General features: G+C 43.4%; 1 protein-coding gene across 1 annotated transcript in view; it reads right to left on the reverse strand.

Moving 5' to 3' along the window:
• CEMIP (cell migration inducing hyaluronidase 1) overlaps positions 1 to 17,722 on the reverse strand; it is a 171,402-nt gene extending 153,680 nt beyond the window's left edge. The window contains 2 exon segments of the mRNA XM_079123179.1: positions 14,576 to 14,780; positions 16,769 to 17,722. Of these exon segments, the coding sequence (XP_078979305.1) occupies positions 14,576 to 14,586 (11 nt within the window). The 5' untranslated portion in view covers positions 14,587 to 14,780; positions 16,769 to 17,722.
• Between the last annotated feature and the right edge of the window lie 6,745 nt (positions 17,723 to 24,467).

Genomic DNA, 24,467 nt, shown 5'->3' on the forward strand with positions numbered 1-24,467 from the left:
TTAGGCAGCTCTGCTCCCAGCCAGGGCTACACAGGGCTGCCTGGATCTGGCACTCAAGGCAGCCAGGGTCCCAGTGTGCCACCAGCCTAACCCTTACTTGACCAAATGCTCAGACCAGAATGGCCACAGAACTGGCCATGTCTCTGCAGGGCCTCAGAGATGTAGCCAGACCTGGTATGATGAGATGCCATCTCTGACATTTGCCCAGATGGTCAGATCAAATGGCTGGCTGAATTCCTTCCGTGCTAACCTGTTATCCTCCACACTGAGAACTGGATCAAACACATTTTTCCTGGCAGCACGAATCAGCAGATAAAGGAAAGATTGTTCATTGAAACTGTGCTTTGATAACAGGTTAGTAAGCTGAAGGGGAAATGGACTTAGAGTCCCTCCTTACACCAAGAACTAAAATAAATTCCAGACGTGGCAAAAAAGCACAGACCACCAGAAAGAAGACTCTGAGTTGTACATGAATAAAACAAATTAATATACAAATGACTGAAAGATTGAACTGTGTGAAAATATTTCACATATTTTACAAAAACACTTTTATGGGAAAAATGGAAGAAAGAACTGCACAAATATATAAAGAGATTGTGTATATTGAGATGAAAAATATGAATTCCTCTAAAATAAGCATATGATATGAACAGAAAATTCCAAAAGGAAAGAAAAATAACAAGTACACAGCAATAATTTTCAACCTCACCAGTAATCAAGAAATACAAACTTAATTATCGCCATGATTTTTCACCTACTATAATGACTTTTTAAATTTTAGTACTATATTATACACATGTATGAGTACATCACAATGGATCCCACTATCATGTATAATTACAGTACACCAATAAAGTCATACAAATTTTAATAATATTGAGTGTTATTGAAAATAGTGCTGTTATGAACAATAACAGTATTAATTTTAAAAATTCTTTGGAGACATATGAATGAAGAATCAAAAATGTCCATGTGCTTTCACTTAGTTACATTCCCAGGAATCTCCTATGTAAATCAGCCAGTCTTGTGAAAAGCTTAGACACAAAGTGGTCATTTTTAATAGCAAATATTTAGAAAAGAATTTGATATCCTTCTACAGTTATCAAAATGATGATTTTGAAAACTGAGGAAAAAACTTTAAAATGCATATATACAAAGTAAACTTAGACCAGCATTATATAAAAATACACAATACTATAAAAATATTCACCAAAATTTATACCATATCTATTTTAAGTGTTTGAGTTACATTTTTTTCTTCCTGCATTTTTCATGTGATAAAGAAATATAGTTGCTGGTGATGCACATCTGTAATCCCAGTGACTCAGGAGGCTGAGGCAGGAGGATTGTGAGTTCAAGGCCAGCCTCAGCAACTTAGTGAGACCCTCAGTAACTTAGCCAGATTCAGTCTCCAATTAAAAAAACTAAAAGGGTTGGGGATTGTAGTTCAGTGGTAGAGTACCCTTGGGTTCCATCCCTAGTACCAAACAGGAAAAAAAGAAGAAGAAAGAAGAAAGAAAAAAAGAGGGAGGAAGGAAGGAAGGAAGTTATATGGTAGTATTGCTTATACAACAAATGTTATATGCATATACACAAGCAACATACATATTATTTTTTCAAAAGTAGTGAAATGCCCCCCCTGACCACATCAACTCCTAGTTACTACTCCTCCCTCCCAAAACCTTAGAACAGGCTGATTCAATGCAGTACCTAAAGGGCAACTCCAGACATTTGCGGAATGAATGGACAAATGGGCATTTTCTTTCTACGCAGTGGCCTCACTCACTGGAGACTGTTTGGCATTGCATACTAGTTGGAATGTTTACATTCTGCTACAGTAATAAAGAACCTTGCTAGGCACAGTGGTGTGTGCCTGTAATCCCAGCAGTTTGAGAAGCTGAGGCAGGAGGATAGCAAGTTCAAATCAGCCTCAGCAACTGAGAGCAACTTAGTGAGACCCTGTCTCAAAATTTTTAAAAATAATTAAAAAAAAATTTTAAGGACTGGGGATGCTGCTGTTACTGGACTCAATCCCTGGTACAAAAAAAGAAAAGAGTTTTCAAAAGAAAGAAAGGAAGAGAAAAAAGGGCTGGGGATGTGGCTAGTGGTTAAGTGTCCCAGGATTCATCCCTGGTACCAAAAAAAAAAAAGAAAAAGAAAAGAAGGAAGGAAGGAAGGGGAAAGGAAAGGAAGAAAGGAAGAGAGAGAGGAAGGAAGGAAGGGAGGAAGGAAGGAAGGAAAGAAGGCAGGAAGGAAGGAAGGGAGGCGGGAGAAAAGGGAGGGAGGAAGGAAGGAAGGAAGGAAGGAGGGAAGGAGGGAGGGGGGGAAGGAAGGAAGGAAGGAGGGAAGGAAGGAAGGAGGGAAGGAGGGAAGGAAGGAAGGAAGGAAGGAAGGAAGGAAGGAAGGAGGGAAGGAAGGAAGGAGGGAAGGAGGGAAGGAAGGAAGGAAGGAAGGAAGGAAGGAAGGAAGGAGGGAAGGAAGGAAGGAGGGAAGGAAGGAAGGAAGGAAGGAAGGAAGGAAGGAAGGAAGGAAGGAAGGAAGGAAGGAAGGAAGGAAGGAAGGAAATAAAAGAACCTTTGAGCTCCATGTCTTTGCTAGTAGCTCTTCAATGTACCCCAAGTCATCTGATCTCTCTTTGCCCAAAGTGCCCTCTCTGATCAATGGATAATTCTTACTATACTTTTTAAGGTTCAAATCAAAGATCAATTTCCCCAAGAGTAAAGGAGTTCTCCCACTTTCCTGCCCCCTCTATGCCTTGTGTGGACATAGAATCTATTGTTCTCATTTGTTCACATGACTGCACCCTCCACCCTCCCAGGCTGTAAGGTAGGAGCATTAATTACTAGATTATATATCCTCCATGTCTGGAGTAGAGTGGTTGATGAATAAATGTCTGCTGAAAAAATATTCTAAGGAAATGCAATATCTCATGATTTTATTGATCTCCCTGACAGTGACTCAGAGCTTTCAACCCCAGTATAGCTTTTTCGGTAAACAGGTCAGACTGATAAATGCATGGGTGGCTTATCACACAGAAGGTACACTAAGAGTCCTGTGAGAAGAGCATTTCATCCAGAATACCTGCAATCAGCTCATTCATTTCCTGGCAGTCTCTTTTTGAGCAGGTCTGAGGTTTCAAGTTCTCAATCAGAGCTCTCCGATGAAAAATGGACCCACCAAGGATGTACATTAGTGGCCCTAAGCCTAACCTCAGCCCTACACACTTACAAAATACTCTACAGTTCTGAGTGTAATCAACAAAAAAGAAGCTAATCCAAATATGTTTACAATCCTTGTTAAGTAAATGTTGTTTTAAAAGTTTGGTGTGGAAATAGGCACCTCTTGGCGAAAAAAAATTCTGGAACAAACTGTGTATCGTCACAATAAATTATTGCAAAATGGATCATAGGTAATTTCATGACCTACCCTCAAATAGACATAATAACTAAACATCCCATAGCATTTAAAAAGAATTGAACCCAGGGGTACTCTACCACTGAACTATATCCCCAGCCCTTCGTAGTTTTTATTTTGAAACAGTTCCTGATTTGCCCAGTCTAGACTAGAACTTGCAATCCTCTTGCCTCAGCCTCCCAAGTTGCTGAATGGGTGCACCACCACCATACCTGGTTCCTACCTTCCAGCAGCCACCTACAGCAGACCCCCTGCCTATTTTCCCTCTGATGCCTTTTAACTTTGCTTCATATCACTGATCTCAGTATGAAATCCTTGCAGGTGTGTTGCTCCTTCTTCCTGTCTCTCCCTCTAGACCCACGCTGCCCCACTATTAAGCATTGAAAAATGGCTAGTCCACATTGAGATGTGCTACAAATGGAAAATACATAATGATTTTGCAGACATGGTATGAAAACAGAGTAAGCTATCTCAATATTTTTATATTAAACATCTGTTGAGTTACCAATATTTTGGATGTATTAGGTTACAATAAAGTGTAATTTTAAAATTAATTTTACCTGCTTCTTTTGGTTATGTTTTAATGGGGTACTACAAAACTCAGAATCACCTAAGTCCCACTGTACATCTGCTGGACAGTGCCTGCTCTGTAGTGTCATCTCTGTGAAGGAAGGACTTAGCTTATTTTGTTCACTGCTACAACTCCCCCAGAGTTCAGCACCCTCTGGAATATTATAAACTAACTATATCACATTGCAAAACAAATGAATAAATGAAAGAAGAGAAGGAAAAATAAATGAGGCAAGCAAAGGAAAACCTTTTTGCTAGAAAGATAGTCATATGGTTGTGAGTACAAGTTACCTGCTTGGGACTTGAAACAGTTCAGATTTTGGAATTTATCAGATTTTGGAATACTAGTAAGATTTACCGATTGAGCATCCTCTAATCTGAAAACCCCAAAACCAAAATTCTCCACAATCCAAAATCTTTAGAGTATCATGTAGGTTCTCAAAAAGGTTTGGATCTTTGGAACACTTCAGATTTTGGATTTGGAGATTAAGGATGCTAAGTCTGTGCTTCAAGTTTGTAAATTCATTTTATTTGGTTGTAAGGTAATAAGAGGGAGAAACTTTTGATGAGGCACAATTTGGGACAGCAAGCTCAAGTTGTGGCCCTCTCTGGAAGCCAAACAGAGTTACTAGGCCACCTGTGGCTAAACCAGAGAAAAGTCACAACAAAATAGGAAAGACAAACAAAGGGTCTCTGTCCCCAAGTTGTCCCATTGTGCAAATCCCCCAAACCAGGAACACATTTGGTGACACTGAATAATAAAATGATAAAAATCTTTAAGCTATCTGACATGAGCATTCTACTCAAACTCAGTTAATAATAGTGTTAATAAACCTATAACTAGTACCCATTAAGTATTTGGGACAGAGATATTCAATTACATGTGGGGTTTATTTTTCATTTTATTCCATTAATAGGTATTTAGCCCCGAGTTTCCCCAAAACAGGTCTCACGAGCCACAAGTCTCACAAGGTCCTCTGTGAAAACAGAAAGGAGTTCCCTGGACAAACTCATTTGGGAAGTTCTGTCAACCACACTCCCCTCTTGAGGATCCAAAATGCACCTGGTTTATAAAGGCATACAGAATACCTTGGACAATGAAGACTAGTCAACTGGGTTTATCCCAAGTTTACACAAACTTGTTTGACCTTGGTATACCCAATGGGTGCTCCTGAGAAAGGCATTTTAGGAAATGCTTATCTAAGCTTGGTTTTTCAAAACCATAATTAGCAATAAATTGTTCAAATCTCACAGGTAATCCTACCTGTGGGAAACCCAGCCATGATAAGCAGAGTTCACTGGTTCAATGGTAACAGTTGCCTTTCACTTTGAGTAAGAGATGAACAGCTACAACAGAAGTCATGAAAGTGGCCATGGATATACGTGAGTATCCATAATGACAAAACAAAAAGATGCAAAACAAAACAAAAAGAAACAAAAAGATTTCATGTTCACCTGGTGCTACTCACACAGCTCTCAAAATAGGCTCCATGCACTCATCCTTTCTGTGGGACACTTAGAGCCAGGGCACAGAGATCTTAGCAGGTCTGTTGTTTACATCTGTTGTTTACAACAGTATTTTCATCAGAGGTCAGAAATTTTCAAACTTTTTTCTCTATTCTATTTCCAATTGATAGCCCTGAGGTACAGCATTGTGACTCAAGGCTCTGGACTGAGAGGACTTGTTCTGGAAGCCCAGTGATGCCTTTTGCTAGGTCTGTGACCTCAGGAAGTGACACAACCTCTCAGGTTCCTCATCTGTGAAAGGGAAATAAAAGAAATGGTACTCACCGAACAGGACTATAGTAAGGTTAAAGAGCATGAATTCATATAAAGCAATTTTTTTTTGACTGGGGATTGAATCTAGGGGTGCTCCACCACTGAGATACATCCCCAACCCTTTTTATTTTGAGACAAGCACTTGCTAAGTTAATGAGGCTGGCCTTGTGGTTCTCCTGCCTCAGCCTCCTAAATTGCTGGCATTACAGGTGTGTGCCACCATGCTCAGATTGAACTATCACATTTTACTGTGACTACTCCCTCCACTCCAAAGGTGAATCTCACATGAATATTCTCTCCCTTCATCCCACTTTCCATCCTCCACATCTACTGTCAGTCAAACAAGTCAGAAATTTGTGTAAGAATTTATACAGAATTATGAAAAAAATCAAAGTATCAGTACAGCATACAGAAAATCAGCTGGGGCCAGAGGATAAAAATGCCTGAACTTAGGCACAGACACAGAAAACATGAACGCACCAGTCCAAAGAGATGTTGTGAAACAAGGGCTTGGGAAATTGAAACCCAGACAATTTTCCTAAAAAGCTTGGAGCTCTACCTTCGGAGGGAACCTAGCTCAAGTTGGCAGTGACTCAGATCTCAAAATCCCCAAAATGTTTTCAATTTAATGTTCTCCCTTTTGCTTTCTGCACTTCATGGCCCTGAAGAAATCAGCAATTCATCCCTGGCAAAGCAGTTTTCCTCAATGCCCATGTGTCTTGGCCAAGCCGAGTAGCTATGTTCTCCACTAAGCCAGAGTGAGAAGTGGAATTCTGAAATGCATTTCCTGCCAAGAATACCACCCTTGGGGAGGAAGGACATAAACCCAACCCAAGCCACCTGCCAACAGGAACAATGGCTTAATGCATGTCTGTGTCTCAGAAACACACTTCCCCTGTCAAAGCCACTTAGGTTAAAGGTTAAACTCCCTGACTCTACTTTATGGATCATCTTCACCTGCCTCACCTTCATGACCTCATTTCCAGCCTCAGAAAACTCCTAGACTTTCTCCAAATATCTCTTTTCTAGATTTTCTGCATTTAATTCAGGCTGTTACTTTCTTCCTAACCCTCCCTTCTCTGATCTGCAAAGATCACTTCCTCCATGAGGCCCAGCAGAGCTGTTTGCCATCTCTCCGCAGTGCTTCCACATTGCTTGGCTCACACTGCAACTACAGCATAGACTGCAGGGGGTCTGTCTGTCATCTTCCAACTATAACTGTGAGCTTCTCCATTGCAGGGAGACACAATGGAGCCATCTCCAGTACCAAGTCTAGAAAGAATTAGTGGATTAATGATGAGTGCATTGAGATTAAATTACTATGAATTTATTACAAATTACCATAATCCCCCTAAACGTGCTTTTTCAAATTTAAGAATCAAGCAATAGCCAGGCACTGTGGTGCCATTTGTAATCCCAGCTATTCAGGAGGATTGCAAGTTGGAGGCCAGCCTCAGCAACTCAGCAAGACCCTATCCCAAAATAAAAAATAAAAAGGAATAGAGATGTAGTTCGGTGGTAGGGCACCTCTGGGTTCAATTCCCAGGAACAACAACCAAAAAAAAAAAGCAGTATCAGTCATTATTATGAGTATGGATTTTCAGATTCATACAGATCTGGATCCCAGTTCTAACTGTCCCATCTCAAGTAAGTGACCTCAGGTAAGTGATGCAAACTTACTAGGTTCTCTCCAGCTACAAAAGGGAAGTTTGCTCAATGATTGTCAAGAGGCTTAACTGAGGATGCATGCAAGGTTCTTTGCCTGGGTCCAAATTTTGTAAGTGCCCAATAAAAAGTAGATGCTAATAATAAAAATGAGAGTGACCATAGGGCCATAGGAGTATAGAGCACTCAGAAGGTAACTAGCAGTCACAAGGCTTGTTTGATTCCCAGAGCAGAATATGTAAGGGTCAGCATCGGATTTATTCCACTGAGAGATGTGTATGCTTGGGATCCTAGGGGCCAGATGCAGGACTCAATTTGCATATTTAATAAATGTTTGGGTACCTACTATGTGCCAGCCCTTGGGAATAAACAGAACACAGAAGAGTTTCTGCTTTAAGCCAATTTGGGCTTCCACCCCCAAATGAAGAAAGGGATGTTGGTTGTTGGTTGTGCTGGGACAGGCTGGGATAGAAGCCATCCCAACTGAGGGAAACCACAGCCTCCTGCACCACAGTTTCCCAGGATGGCCACCAAAGGGCCTTCCAGGAGCCAGACGCACCATTCAAATTGTGACTACCCCTCCCTGTTCCTTTTGATCTCAGAGAGGTGATGTCCTCAAACAACCTCAACAGTGCAGAAGCTCAAGTTCATGCTAATGAAGCAAGACTCAATATAAGCATCATCTTGTTCTGTATGTCAAAAAGCTTCTTAGGCTTGGCATCCTAACAACTGGGGAGGCTTAGGCAGGAGGATCACAAATTTGAGGCCAGCCTCAGCAACTTACAGAGACCCTGTCTCAAACTAAAAAATAAAAAGGGCTGGGGATGCAGCTCAGTCATAAAGCACCCCTGGGTTCATTGTTAGTACAAAAAAAAAAAAAAAAAAAGTTACTTAAAGTAATTGTATATGTGAATGTTTAAAAGAAAAACGAACTTGACTACATGGTCATTTTCAGAAAATCCCAGAATATATTTATGTGTTACCATTTGTAACAACATACCCAGTGATTTTAAGATCTAAAACAGACTTAAGCTCTTTCTCAGCCACCTGGAAAGCTCCCGAATACACATAACCCACAATTATGTGGTCAAAGGGAACTCCAAGACACTTCAAAGCTGTGAACCAAAGAGACCCCTCCGAGATCACCCAGTCTTTGTATTTTTACAGTTACTTAAACAAGAAGAGATCCTTGTCTATGGAAGTTCCAAAGCCCAAATTCCACAACTGCTTTCTCTTTCACCACAAAACTGAACTGAGAAATCTGATGGACTCTGGCTTCTTAAGAAGTCACAGACTCAAGTCTCAAGTTGGGTACAGTGGTATGGACCTATAATCCCAGTCACCCTAGAGGCTGAGGCAGGAGGATGGCAAATTCAAAGCCAGCCTCAGCAACTTAGCAAGACCATGTTTCAAAATAAAAAATAAAAAGGGTTGAGGATGTGGCTCAGTGGTAAAGCACCCTTGGGTTTAATCCCCAGTACAAAAGTAAAATATGTATATAAAAATAAAATAAGTATACAAAATATGTAAATACATGTAAAATATGTATGAGTAATTATATATATATATTATTATTACTTATAGATAGCTATATGGAGGGGTCAGTGTTACTAATTTTCCTTTTTGCCCCCAGTTTCTTTTTGCCCCCAGTTTTATTTTATGTCCAATAAAAGACTGAAGAGTTACTCAGCCATGAGCCCAGGGTTCAGTCATGCACATGAGTTGGAAGGGCAGAGAAATAAGGGCACTAACTCATGGCTTAGCAATGTTGCTGAATAACAACCTTTTGCTGAGTAACGTGGAAATGGATCTGAAGCATATGGATTAAATTCCTCTGAAAATAAACATGATTCTTGAAGGGAAGGAAAGGAAAAGTACTTAACCACTATGTTTGAGGTTTTCCTAAACCTAAACCTTTGGAAAATGAGCATAAGGGTAAGTTACTCAGTGCCCGTAAAAGGCTTGTCATAAACCACCAGTTTGTTTAAATAAACATTTTTAATGGCTCACCCAAACCTGCTCCCCTCTTGGGGCTCATTCCTACTGTTCTTTACAGGAAGGAGAACAGTTTTGTACACCTACAAGGGTGGATCCTTAGGTGGGCTCAAGACCAAGCTGAAAATAGGTGTCCTTACCACACGGAATGAACAAGTGTCCCCTGAAGAAAACAGGCAAAAGATGCCTTGGACTAAGAGCAGACAGAAGCAAAGGTGCTACCCTGCACCACTCTGTAGCCTCAGGAATCGGTGTCCTCATGTCCCACCTGCAGACACCACTGCCCCCCTGGAGGTAAGGAGGACCCAAGGACACTAGAAATGGTGACAGCACAGGCAGTAGCCAGTGCATCCAGGTCTACAGATCAGGCCCACTGCCAGCTAGCACCCAGGTCCATGGGACTCTGGTCACTTATGACAAGAGGTTCAGGCAATATAGGAACCAATCTAAGCCCAGCCCGAAGGAAAAACTAGGAAGAAGGGAAAAGCTGAATCCCAGTGATTGAGAATCTGTCTTCAGTTGAGGGTATCTGATGTGGACCAATGCTAAGGCCTCTGAACAGGAGGCAGATGCCCCTAGAGTGTAAAGCTCCTGATCTCCACATGCCAGGCTTCCCCAGCACCACACAGCACAGTAGGTTGATGGGAAGAAGGTCATCTTCCAGATGCCCTTCCCTCTATCAAGGTTCCTCATGTATCCAATCCAGTACTGGCTCTTCCAGAAGACTCTCTGAACTGAACAAGCTTTCATCACTTTCAATAAATTATTTGATTATGTTTGCAGTGGTTCTTCAGGTCCCTTTTAAAGAACTTACAATCACCTATCAGTCAGGGGTGTGCTATTTTGGTGTTGTCATGCTAAGGAGGTACACAGTACTATTTTGTGTGTATGTGTGTGTGTGTGTGTGCGTGTATGTGTATGCGTGGTGCTGGGGATCAAAGCCAGAACCTCCCCAATGCTATAATGAGCAGTTTGTCATTGAATCACACCGCCAGCCTGTAGGAGGCACAAAGAAGGCACCCCTGTGGATTGCAGCATCCTGCTCATTCAGGCACTCAGAGTCACCTAGAGCTCTTTCTACCTTTTTTTAATTTTTGTGGGGTAGAATCCAGGGCCTCATGCATGCTAGTACTACTAAACCACACCCCCAGACCCATCTGGCTTTTCAAATGCCACTTTCAAAACAATTTTGCATTCAAATTGGCTACTTTACATTGATGAAAAGGGATGCAAAATCCTGATCAGAATTTGTTGACTTATATCCCAGAAATAATTTTTCCCTTGCCAGTTTTTATAGAATATGAAAAGTCTTAGGAGGTTTAAAGTTGATTGACAAGGTTGAAAAACCTATTTTTACAAGACATAGCTCTATCTGCCCATGTTCAATTATAACTTGAGTTTTCTGGACTACTACCTGTCATTTATCCTTTCTCACTGGTAGTCCTTGTACCCTGTATTTATTACATTATCACACACAAGGTAACTCTGCTTTCATTTCTTTGAAAATTTTTGAAACAAAAACCCCACAAGACATCAGAATATTGAAAAGACATAGTAAGACAGACTATAATAAAACTAAGATAACACTATTAATTTGAATGCCAAAGCAAAACAAAATGTCCACAACAAAGGTTTTACAACTGCTTGCCTAGGTGCCCACACAGCTCCATGGAACCCCTTGGGGCTGCAAGACAAAAATCCAGTCCCACCCCCAAACATAGCCACTTTTCATTTGGTTTGCAAACTGGATTTAATCAGATTTTGTTGGAATAAAGCAATTTTGTGGTTAAAGTCATTTTAAACCAATGGTCTAGGAGACTAAAAGCCCCAGAGACCTATAGCTGCTCAAAAGTACTCACTGTTCATAACATGTAGCCTGAGGACTGTACAAGGAAGGGAGCTTAGGCACCTGAAGCAGGTAAGGAGCTTCGTGTACCTGAGAAGTTGTGGGGGATGAGGTGGCTAGGCCTGTTTGAGATTCTGGATCTTTCCCTGTGCCCTCCACTCTGTGGAATGCCTTCAAACTCCATTTTCCAAATTCCACCTTTGCCTAAGCAAAAAACTGCTGAGAACTTCTGTTGATCCTCCCAGATTCACCTCTTCCCCCTTCAGTGAAGCTTCCTCTGATTTAACTTCCTTCTTCTCCCAGCAGGTAATCTGAACTCTACCCCAGTGACCCACCTGTCCTGGTCCCCATCACACTGCAGAGCAACCCCTGACTTCCATTCTATCCCTCCACTAGACTGTTAGCTCCCTGAGACTGAGGACCATGTATTCAACTCTGCCTCCCCAGTGGCTAATTCAAGGCCTGCCACAAAGAAGATGATCAAAAATTTGTACTTTATTTATTTCTGGTTTCTACATATGGTGGTAGATAACAAAGCAATTGCACACATGCATCTTGGGCTTCCAGAATGCGTTTGCAATAGCCGTTCATCCACCCAAGAATGCTGCAGGGAAAGAAGCTGAAGAAGAAAACCAGGCTTTAAATCTCATTTTCAGGTTTAAAAAAAAAAAAAAAAGTTGTGGTCTTTTTTGACTCAAGAAAAGTTGTTTAAATGTAAACATGCATTCTCAGTGTCTGGGACCAGAGTTAGATGAAATTCCCCAAGTGATCTCTTAATACCACCAAAATTACATTCAAATGCCTCTGCTAGGCAAAGATAAATTGCAATTTGCACAATAGTCTTGCACTTAAAAGTAACTTCATCCAGAAAGCTTTGCAAATTTATTATGACAAGGAAAGGAGGAAACTTAAAGAGGTTCAAGATATTTAGTCTGCTGATAAGGCAGCTTAGGAGTGACAATAATTACTTTCAAGAATTTGAAGGGTCATTATAAGGTCCTTAGGAGGGCATGGGCCAGCTGGCTCCATAACTTGGACATCAGAAATTGACTTAAATGACACCAAAATGAGTTAGAGGTAGAATCATGGAAAGTCAGTAATGATGTAGACACTCGGCACTTGAAGGAAACTCATGACCAGAAGCATTACCTAGGAGCTTAATAAAAATCCAGACCCTACAATGAATCAAAATGCTATCTGTTAAGATAAAAATAAATATAAAAAAAAAAAAAAAACACACACCCTTTCCTAGTGACTCAGAAGGCTGGGACAGGAGGATCACAAGTTCCAAGCCAGACTGGGCAACTTAGCAAGACCCTGTCTCAGAATAAAGAATGAAAACTGATGAGAGTGTAGTTCAGTGGTCCTGGGTTTCAATCCCCAGTACTGAAGAAAGAAGGGAGAGGGGAAGAAGGAAGGAAGGAAGGAACAACAGGCAGGCAGACCTTCAGCCTCCACCCCAGATCTGCGAAATCAGAGCTGTACTTTAACAAGTGTTTCTGTGGCTCATTTGCATATTCAAGTCCAAGAAGCACAATCTAACTTAACCCCTTCATTTTTCAGGTAAAGAAACAGAAGACTAGAGGAGCCAGGGAACCCGCCCAAGCTTTGGCAGTTGGTCTAGGTAGAGAACAGAGTCACAATGGCATCGCCTTTAATCTAGTCCCCAAGGAACACTACAATGGATCTCATCCTTCCTAACTGGCAGAGCCATAGAAAAGGAAGCCACTGCACTGTCCTCAGACCCTGGGACTGGGTCCATTCCTTGCAGCCATGAAGAATCAGGCCAACAGCAGGAACTTCCCAGTCCAGAAAGGGCTACCAGTGAAGCAGTTAGCTGAGGAAGCCTGCAGCCCTCCTGTCCCCACATGATGCCTAGAAACAGAATGGAGACTCTTCGGGCCAGAACCACCAGTCTCTGGACATGCCTTCCCTATAACAGAAAATGCCTAATAGCTAAGCTCTTTAACAGACAATTGAGAGAAAGAAACACAGAGGGTTTTCAAAAACAGTTATCTGGTCCAAGTACTTTAAACTCAGGTTGTATCTAAACTCATGATACAGCTGCCCTTACAGAAGATTCAAAGATAATGCCTCAGCAATTCCTAAATGCAAGGAGCCAAGCTATCCAGGGCTGGAGATGAAAGACTTGCTCTACATAGGTGCCTCTATGAGGAAGGCCTGCCTTTACTTTCCAAGGCTCAGGTCACCTGCAGGGGTGGGAGGAGAAGGATGCATTCAGATTCCAGGAGCCAAACAGTCTAGAGGAGCCAAGCTGAGCCTAGGAACCTATCCTAGAAAAATAACAGGGATGGGAAGGAGCAGGAGCTCCTCTCCCTCTGGGTGGGTATGTGTATTTCCTGGAAGTGAGGGAACTAAGCAGACAGTGAATGTATGTTTGATGACATTTCTCTGCAAGCAGCCTCCCATCCAAAGAAGTAAGCTTGAATAAAGTCTGGCATCAGGACAGACAGGAAAAAGAAAGGACCAGGGAACCTACCACAGAGGCTAGGACAGCCCTGAAGGAAGTGGCTGAACAAGAAGGCACAGAGATTAATAAAATTCACCATGGTAGCCATCATCCTACCGAAATCTGCAAAGTGAGCAGGAGGAAGTGGAGACTCAGACAGTGGGGCAGCTAGCAAGACAACAGAAAGGAAAGTAGCACTGAAAAGTCTCTCCCAGTACCCATGGCCACTGTCATCCTCTTGCTGATCCAACAGGATACAAGAGAGTAAAAATGAAATCCTTTCACATTCAGTATCGAAAGGGAATAAACTGTCTCCACATAACCATGGGAGTGGGGTGGGAGGAACAGCTGATGCATTAGCCTAGTAAGATCGAACATCTAGGTATTTGCCACCATGAATAAAGATATATGTAATATATGTAGCCTGGACTTTTTTCATAGATATGAAATCTTGTGGATGCAACCCATGAACATAACTTTGTTCCCTTTTAGGAACTCAGCTCACATGCTTGAGTTTCTCTTTTAAGCTATAACTACAAATGCATTTAATCCATCAGATATTGCTCTGCCCGCATCACATAAGGTACTAGTGAGGGTCATTGAAGTGGCAGGCTTCAAAGGCGGCTAATGAGAGTGACTAAACTCACCTTTCCCATCCCACTGGCCTTTCTCGCTAAATGCCACTGCTGCCATTTGATCTGTCTATCTCTGGAGGCTCAGACACTGCAACCAACAGGCTGCCACAGAACCAACAAAAAGCTCCTTATTTCCATTCATGCCGTTTCCCCCATCCCTCATTGGTCCTCCTGGAAAAGACCGATCCATAGTTTTCTTACCATAAAGTCATGAGTATGCTGCAAACTGGAATCTGAATGGGAGTCCGCAGAAGAGAGCAGGGACTTCAAGGTCAGCCAGTGGAAAAGGTCCTCCTGCTCTAGTCACATCACCAGTGAATAAAAGTCTCAGAAAGACTCCCAGTATCCATAGACTGTTCTTGAGCTTCACTCCTTTCAGATGGAGGAAGCTAAGATTTCTTTTGCTCTATTAAGGGGGAAAAAAAGAAGGAAAATATATGAGGGCACCAGAATGTGAAATTGGCACACATGCACAAACACACACACACACACACACACACACACACACACACGCACACTTTTGGGGTAAAGAAATATACCTGGAAGACTGAGTACTTTATAACTTCATTATCCAAATTTCTGCAGTGTGTCATGTCCTTGTGATTTCTACCAGACATGCCACCTAAAGGCAGAGCTGGTGGGACTGAAAAAGTGTGAGCAAGTGCCTTGATTGAGATCTCACACTCAAGCAAGCCTCTGACACAAAGGAATGTGCTCCTTGCATAACAACAATCACTCATTGGCCTCCTTGACCAGGGCCTGACAACATAGCCAACCCACACTCACCCTGGAGCAACCCAGAAATTGGTCTTGGAGAACTCTCCTCCAGTATCAAGAAAGACAATAAAGACCCTTATAAGATCTTGAATTCTTAATTATTTAAAACAAAGGACTGTGATCATCTTTTGAAAATGACTTTTATCTTTCCTTCAAAGTGGTATAAGTGGGAAAGACAGTTGACTGATTTGGCATATAAAAAAAATTCCATCTAAAAAAAAAATTCCATCTATCTTTAAATACGAATGTTTTTAGCACTACAATGTCAGCACTTTCATCAATTCCATCAACAAGATCTTGAATGTGAAAATAAAGTGAGGATAGGGTCACTATCAGTTACTAGGAGAGAAGACACAGAACATAGATTTTTAAAAAGCACAATTATCTTTAAATATACCTATAATCAATGCCATTTTAGAAGCATTCTGTGTCCAGCACTAAGTTAAAAGCTTAACTGTGCCAATTAAGTCTCATAACAATCCTACAAGGTAGAGTGCATTATTCCCAGCTTATAGATGAGGAAACAAAGAATTTAATTGACTTTCCCAAAGTCACAGATGCTGTCTCGAAACAAAAAAAGACTTGCCTTATTATTTTTACCCTCTGTGGGTCTTCATCCATCACAAACAGAAGAGACCTTCTGAGTTTCTTATAATTTTTAAATAAAGGGAGATACACACTTCTGTGTAGATAGTAATGACAAAAAGAAAAGCCCCATAGAGTGTAATTTCTTACTGGAGGAGAGAGATGTTTAATTTGGTGCACAGATTAACTCCCACAGGTTTTCTCTTCCTGTTTCCAAGTAACCAACTTGAACAATCATCTACTGGGCTACCGAGAAGCCTTTGGAAGCTGCTTCATTATTCCTTTGGAGGAAACTATTAGGATCACAAAAACAGCATAGTTGCCTTTGCAAATGCACTCAAACGCATTTTTTTTGTACATTTGTTCTATTTGACTTCTCTATCCTGGCATTAACTGTGAAACTCACATTCTCCCAACATCATGTTTATTAAATAATTTAATAAAACAGAACACATAACCCCAGGTCCTACCCAGAAAGCAGTTTGAGTTCAGTCTGGCATTATCTCACTGCCTTTGTCAGACCCTCAAAGGTCACACATTCATAACACCTCTGAAGAGTCCCCGTGTTGTCACGGAAGAGCCAATGAAGCCCCAGGCGACACCGAGACGTCCTACAGAGTCAGCTGCAAGCTCAGCTAGGACCTGGTCACAAACCACGGACTGCAGTAGACTGAGAGACATCCTGAGAGGTCTGTGACGCCTCGGGATAGAACACTAACGGTCCCTGCGGACTGTCAGTCCCTCTCCTCTTTGCAGAGCCCGAATACCCTGAATCTGACAGGAAAGCGTGTGAGTTCCAGGGAGACCCAGGGCCACAGACCCCGAGTGGAGGAAGTGGCTGGGAGCTGTCCATGGTGGCGCCGCGCCTGGGCACGCAGCGCCGCCGGCTCCCCGCCCCCGGGCGCGCCTGGAATCCCTCTCCAGACCACGAAGACTGAGGGACACGCTCCCGGGCTCACAGTCTCCGGGATGGGGCTGCAGCCAGGCACTGGCTCACACATCAAAAGGTTAGTTTTGAAAGGGAGTTCTTACCTGTGGACAGGGTTGGCTGCTCGGAGCAGGACTCAGAACCTCAAACCCGGCTGCTGGCTGTACGCCTGGGACGGCCGTGGTGTCCGACCCTCGGGGAACGGCGGCGGTTGCTGAGAGCGAGTCTGCGGCTGAGGGACCCGGACGCAGTGCGCTCCATTCTCATGAGCACATGCATCCCGTGGGGTTCATTCCAGAATGTCACTGGCCCTCGGTTCCAAAGCGGCGAGCTGGAGACCTGACCACGACCCTGCCAGGCTCCTGTCTTTCCTCTCAACCTTAATGCAACCCATCTTGCAGCCGACCGACGTCCCTTGCCAAGGACCAGCAAAGCTTCCAGCCAGTTTTAGCATCTTAGTCTAAATATCATCAGGGGCCCTCGGTCATCTAACATCCAATTGCCTCTCCCCGGCCGCAAGCCAGCTTGTCTCTGGGTGCCTAACGCTGTCCTGAGAGGCAGGAAGAGGCGGAGGGGAACCAGAACGAAGACCGTGCTGAGACAGAAGCAGCAGGGCGCAGACCTGTTGCTAGGCGCACGCCCACTAGTGCACAGTCTGAGCTGGCTCCCTATCGGCTGGGCTCCGTCCGAGACCTGGCCCTCAAGGCAATCCCTCTTTGGCGAGACAGAATCCCAAACGGTAGTCTGCCTTGACATTCAGAAGGGTGAAAATCTACCCAAAGCAGTTATCTGTCCCCCGCTGAATGTACTCTGGGGATACCAACGCCCCTGACACCTGCCGCTTGTAAAGGGTCACACAAGATCTTAGAGCTATCCCACAGAGCACAGAGACAGAGGCGTGTGCCCATCAACAGACGCATGGACAGACAGAGGCAGACTGCACAGCACATGGACAAACAGAAGCTGAGGACGGTTAATACTTCCCCTAAACCAGGCGGAGGCGCGGGACCCGGGTCTTCCCTCCCCTCCGAGGCTCGGGTCGGCCGTGCAGCCATGGAGTCCCCCGCCCGGCCCTCTTACCTCCGGGTCGGTGGCCGAGACTGCCACGCCTCGCGGGCCAGGAGCGCAGCAGCCCGGACGTCTGTTCACTGACCACCGGGCGCCGAGAGCTCCCGGAGCGTTGGCAAGTAGGGTGGACACTCGTCTGGGAAGTCGCGGTTCAGACACTGAGCGCGCTCAACTGGGGTAGCTCCCGGTGCCCGTCCACTGCACCCGCGCGCCGCTTGGCGCCCACAGCTCCGCAGGGTTGCACGGTGACGGGATCTGCTCGCTCTCGCTCGCAACCGCCAGACCAAGCGGCCGCTTTTATAGCCGCTTTTATAGGCTGACTCCTCCCCCCCACCCCAACCCCTGCGCCCGCGCGGCACCGAAGCTCCCCCCCTGCCCCTGATGAGGCGTCCTCCCCCTTGCAGAAGTGGGGCGGGGGCCCGGCGCCCTGGCCGGGACCGGGCGGGCTCTGGCGGCCGCACGGCGAGACGCAGACCCAAGCCCCGGAGCCTGGTGCGCGAGACCCACAGCGGTTGCCGGGCGAGGGCGCTGGAGCCCAGGACACAGTGGAGGGCCAGGAGCACGCTCGGCCTGGAGGGCTGGGGTAGCCTGCTCAGGCATGAACCGGGCTCGCACCCGCGGTTTTCCCAGAGGACAGGCTCGGAGAAAGGAAAAATGCCTACGTATGCCACAGAATCGTCGCGAGTCGGGAATCCAGGGTGCTAAGTCTCAGAACCCCCCCCGCCCCCGACTCATGAGAAAAAGAGTGGACAGAGATTCTGGTCTTTGTCCTATCAATTCCTCCGGGGGAAAAAAATGTGTGAGCTTTCAACTAGAGACCTTGGTTTGAAACTGGATTCAGGTTGGCCAGTTATGTAACCATGAACAAGGGTCTTAACCCCTCTGATTCTCAGTTTCTATACCAGGAAAATGGGTTCTCACAGCACTAGTGAGAGGATTTATATGAGATCAGGGAATTATGAGTTCCAGGCACCTATGAGGTGCTCAGTAAGTTAGAATCCTTCCCGTTTGGGTCAGAGGGCTCTGTGCTTCTTGTACCGGAGAGGCCAAATTTCTCAAGGGTCAAAGCAAGAAGGTGACCAGTGAGATATTCTCCTACCCAAAAAAAAAAAAAAAAAAAAAAAAAAAAAAACAGTACTAATGGAAAGACCCCACGACAGCAGATCCCCAGGAAATCTGGAATCTCCTCTCAATTCTGCCATTACCTTGCTGTGTGACCTAGGGCCAGCTACTTCCCCTCTCTGGATCTCAGGGTGGTTTGGAGGTTTATTTGTTTGTTTTCTGTTTGTTTTAATCTTCAAAATGATGAGTTTGATGTCTATCCTTTGTCCCTTCCCTTTTCTAGTTTGCCACTCAGCCCTTCCCCTGGTTAACTGGAGCCTCCTAGAATACACATTTCCTTCTCCATTTCAGCCAGTATGGTGTGAGAACCAACTGCACCAAAACCTTCATTCTAGGCATTACATGCTAGCTTCAGGAATCTAACTGAGGGCTTTTGGGCCAGGCTATGGCCAAACAGAAACTTTCAATATCTTTGATCGTGCCCTCTGGGTTGAGACAGAAGCTTTCAGTCACTTGACTAAGTCAGAGAAGCCCAGCATTCCACCTCCAGGCCTTTTCTAGACAGTTGGACTTGAACCTTATAGGAGACAATGATCAAGATTCTCAATCCTTCCTTAACTTCATAGGAAGTTATGAGCTGGTTCTATTGCAATCCTCACTCCCCACACTGCCCTTTCCAGGAAAATAAAATGGAACCTACCCCTGTGCCTCCATTAAGTCCTCTTCCATGATTCCTGTTTCCTTTATTTTCTTATGGAGCACCCAGACACCCAACCCACAAACATTTGTGAGAAGTAAGAGAGAAAGAAGGTGCTGAGCATTTAACCCAAATGGACAGCCTTGGATTAGCCCTGCTTGGAGTGACAAGTACAATTCTATCCTCTTCCATTGGCAGAGTACATCTGAGGCTCAAAGTATCAGTACAGCCAGGCAGCCCTCTGGTGAGAGGCCAGCCCAGCAGGCATCTGAGAACTGAAGCAATAAAGAAAAACTCTTGCCTAGGGATGGGCCATGGAAAGTGCTTAGTCATGCTTTCTCCAAGCACAGAAGTGCCCAGCACATTCCTCCGGTATCCAGTTTTCTTTATCATAGACCAATGCTCAGGGGAAAAAAGCAATGCTGATGAATTACAAACAGGCTCCACACATTTAAAACCAGATTCTCCAGCCAGATCTCCACTCAGCACTTGCATTCGGTGCACAGTGATGGACTGGGTGTGCTGGTAAAACTTTTAAAGAATAACATTGGTCACATTAACCTGCTGGATTTACTATCCACACTTTCCTATATCCAAGGTTTTATAAATGCAGAGATAGGAGTTAAAAGAAGGGAGCAGTTAGCTTTCTGGGTTTTGCCAGAATCCCCCAGCTGAGTCTCCAGAGAGAAGAGAAATACTCAGAAGTGCTAAGATCTTTCATCCAGAGCCCTGCCTTTCCTCCATTCTCTGCATTTACCTCCAGCCCACCTTCCTCAGCAGGGATGCAGTCCTCTCCACATCACATGTAATAGAATAGTATTCACTGCTACCCAAGTCTGGCATTTTCTATTTGGCTGGCTGGATTTCACACTTGCCCGGCAAAGCAAGAGTCACCACACTCTACCTGCTGACCAGCATAATCAGCCCTCCACCTCCTATAGTAGCCTCCCCTACAGAGTTTGAAAGGTTGTCCACAACTGTGACTCTATATGCCAAGCCTTCAGTCCTAGGGAGTGAAGAAGCAAAGAAAGCTGTGGAGCAGGATGCACCAATGTGAGTGGACTGTGACCCTGAAGGTTTTAGGGAGACCAGCAAGAACTAAAACCCCAATCATTCCCATTCTGACCAAGCTCATGAATACCGAACCATACTTAAATTGCACCAACAGGGGTCGCCCTTGGACACAAAGCCTGAAGCTGGTCTAGGAAAAGGGAAATTCCAGCCTGGACCCTGGGACCAGATTTGCACAAGATGCTCCTAGGTTCCGGTTTTGTCAGATGCAAATGAGGCTGCCTAGCTATGTAGAGCAAGTCCTAGGTTTTTCTGGTGAGAGAAGTCTGCACTGGAACTTGAGACAGGAAATCCTAGAAACATTGACCAGCCACTCAGGAGCTCTAAAAACATTTCTACCACTGCCTCTTCAAACAGCTAATCATCATAAAGAAGTCCTCTGCCCTTGTGCTTTATATATCTAAAATATATGTAAACGTGTGTATATGTGTATGTATGCGTAATGTTTTCATATTATTTTTTTCTAATTGTTAAAATTAAAAATGTTCCCTGTTTTTAAAGAATCTTTAAAAATTCAGAAAATGAACAAAGGAAAATCACCCAGCTTCTAGTATAATGTATGTACACTGCAAAAAGTTTTAAAATATAGAGTAGCACAAAGGAAATAATCACTTTGATTTAAAGATCATTTCCGTTAATTTCAGCATATAGCTTTTTTCCATGTATATTACATATATAGATGCAGAAATACATAAATGTACTTAAACCTTCCATAGTGGTTTAAAAGCTCAAAATCTTTGTCCTCACCAGAGTGCACGTTCTGGGAGGGCAGAGGCTGAGTCTCTACAATTCACCCACCTACCCGTAGTAACTCCTGTCGAGACAGGAATTTGAGAAAACAGATACTGAGTTTCAAAAGAGAAGCACTCAGAACTGTCGGAATGCAGGAACCACCCATGAACCTTTGAAATGCAAAACAAGCAACTCTGGATGGAGCTACCGGGCTCACGTCCTTGGCTCGAGTCCTTGCTGCAAAAAGTAACACGGTGTGAGCGCAATGCGCAAGCGCAGGAAAAACGCGCGAAATTGTGTGACTCCGCCTTGACTCTCTAGTTCGGTCGCTAACTACCATCTCTGTATAAAAATTTTCGGGCCAGAACAAGAGGTTGCACTATTTACCTTTGGAGATGACTCACATTACCTCTTGAATATGTATTTCTTGCTTCCCCCAAAGCTTCTCACTTTCAAGATATAAGGTAGCCCACATTCTTCCTTGAATGTGCATCAGCTTTACTTTTTGTTTTGTTTTTAAATGGGGATTTAACCCAGGAACGCTTACAGCCGAGCTACAATCCCCAGCCCATTTTCTTTTCTGATAGGTCTCGGTAAATTGCCCAGGCTGGTCCGAACTTGCCATCCTGCATCACCCTCCTGAGTCGCTGGGATTACAGTTGTACAACGCCACGCCTGGCAGAGCTGAATTCCTAAATAAATCTCTGTCTCTGGCTGGTGCATGCAGAAATTCTTTTCTGTCACATATGCCAAAGACCCCACTTGTCCTGAGTTGGGGTCCCCCTCTCCATGAACTCCCCCATGACACTGAAGAGTCAGAGTCGGTTGGTATTTACATTATGAATGGATGAATACATGAATAAGCATTTCTTATAAAAGCTAACATACAAACAGTAGAGGAGACCCAAAGAGTTCTAAACATTTGAAAAGATGAAATGAAAAGTAATACTACACTGCAAAAATAATCAGATTGGCAAAAATCCAAAACTTTGAAATCACCTTTGCTGGGGGAGACAGAGAGGGTGAGAGCAGACTCTAAAATACATCACCAATGGAAGCTGGATTTGGTACAAGATGTAAGGGCAATAAGACAAGATTTATGAAAATATACATAATGTTTGACTCAGAAACTCCGCTTTTGGGAATACGTTCTACAAATTTTGTGGTATAAAATTATTAATACATATCAGTTTTCTGGTTTTTGTTTTGTTGTTTTTTGGTTTTGGGGGGGGGGTTGTTTGGGGTTTTTTTGGTACTGGGGATGGAGCCAGGGGCACTCAACCACTGAGCCACAACCCCAGCACTTTTTATATTTTATTTAGAGACAGGTCACTAAATGCTCAGGCTGGCTTTGAACTTGTGATCCCCCTACCTGAGCCTCCTGAGCGACTAGGATTACAGATGTGACCAAGACCAGCAGCAGTTCTATTTGTAATAGTTAAAAAAAAAAAAAAAAAAAGGAAATAGCCAAAATGCCTAATCGTAGGGCTAATTAAATAAATTAAGTTACATCCAAAGGATGCAGTACTTTGTAGCTGTTTTTTGTTTTTTTTTTTTTTTTTAAGAGTGAAACAGGGGGTATCGCAATACCAGATCTTCAACTCTACTACAAAGCAATAGTAACAAAAACGGCATGGTATTGGTACCAAAATAGAAAGGTAAATCAATGGTACAGAATACAGGACACGGACACAAACCCAAATAAATACAATTTTCTCGTACTAGACAAAGGGGCAAAAATATGCAATGGAGAAAAGATAGCCTCTTCAACAAATGGTGCTGAAAGAATTGGAAATCCATACGCAACAGAATGAAACTAAACCCATATCTCTCACCATGCACGAAACTAAACTCAAAATGGATTAAGGACCTTGGAATCAGACCAGAGACCCTGCAGATTATAGAAGAAAAAGTAGGTCCAGATCTTCAACATGTCGGCTTAGGACCAGACTTCCTTAACAGGACTCCCATAGCACAAGAAATAAAAGCAAGAATCAATAACTGGGATAGATTCAAACTAAAAAACTTTCTCTCAGCAAAGGAAACTATCAGCAATGCGAAGAGCCTACAGAGTGGGAGAAAATCTTTGCCAATCATACTTCAAATAGAGCACTAATCTCCAGAATCTATAAAGAACTCAAAAAACTCTACACCAAGAATACAAATAATCCAATTGACAAATGGGCTAAGGAAATGAATAGACACTTCACAGAAGAAGATCTACAAGCAATCAACAAACATATGAAAAAATGTTCACCATCTTTAGTAATAAGAGAAATGCAAATCAAAACTACACTAAGATTCCATCTCACCCCAATTAGAATGGCGATTGTCAAGAATACAAGCAACAACAGGTGTTGGCGAGGATGTGGGGAGAAAGGTACACTCATACATTGCTGGTGGGGCTGCAAATTAGTGCAGCCACTATGGAAAGCAGTATGGAGATTTCATAGAAAACTTAGAATGGTCCCACCATTTGACCCAGCTATCCCACTCCTTGGCCTATACCCAGAGGACTTAAAATCAGCATACTACAGAGATACAGCCACATCAATGTTCATAGCTGCTCAATTCACAATAGCCAGATTGTGGAACCAACCTAGATGTCCTTCAATTGATGAATGGATAAAGAAACTCTCGTGTATATATATATATATATATATAATATATATATATATATATACACACAATGGAATATTACTCAGCCATAAAGAATGATAAAATTATGGCATTTGCAGGCAAATGGATGAAATTAGAGACTATCATGGTAAGTGAGATAAGCCAATCTCAAAAAAACAAAGGACGAATGATATCACTAATAAGTGGAGGATGACACATAATGGGGGGAGAGAGGGGTTAGTGTTAGGGTTAGAGTTAGGGTTAGGGAGCGGGGGCAAGAATGGAGGAAGGAAGGACTGTATAGAGGGAAAAGGGGTGGGAGGGGTGGGGGGAAGGGAAAAAATAACAGAATGAATCAAACAACATTACCCTATGTAAATGTATGATTACACAAATGGTATGCCTTTACGCCATGTACAAACAGAGAAACAACATGTATCCCATTTGTTTACAATTAAAAAAAAAAAAAGGAATAATAGCTGGGTGCAGTGGCACATGCCTATAATCGCAGCAACTCAAGACTGAGAAAGGAGGATCTCAAATGTGGGATCAGC

The sequence above is a fragment of the Sciurus vulgaris genome (assembly GCF_902686455.1).
Source record: "Sciurus vulgaris genome assembly, chromosome: 2".
Taxonomy (NCBI): domain Eukaryota; kingdom Metazoa; phylum Chordata; class Mammalia; order Rodentia; family Sciuridae; genus Sciurus; species Sciurus vulgaris.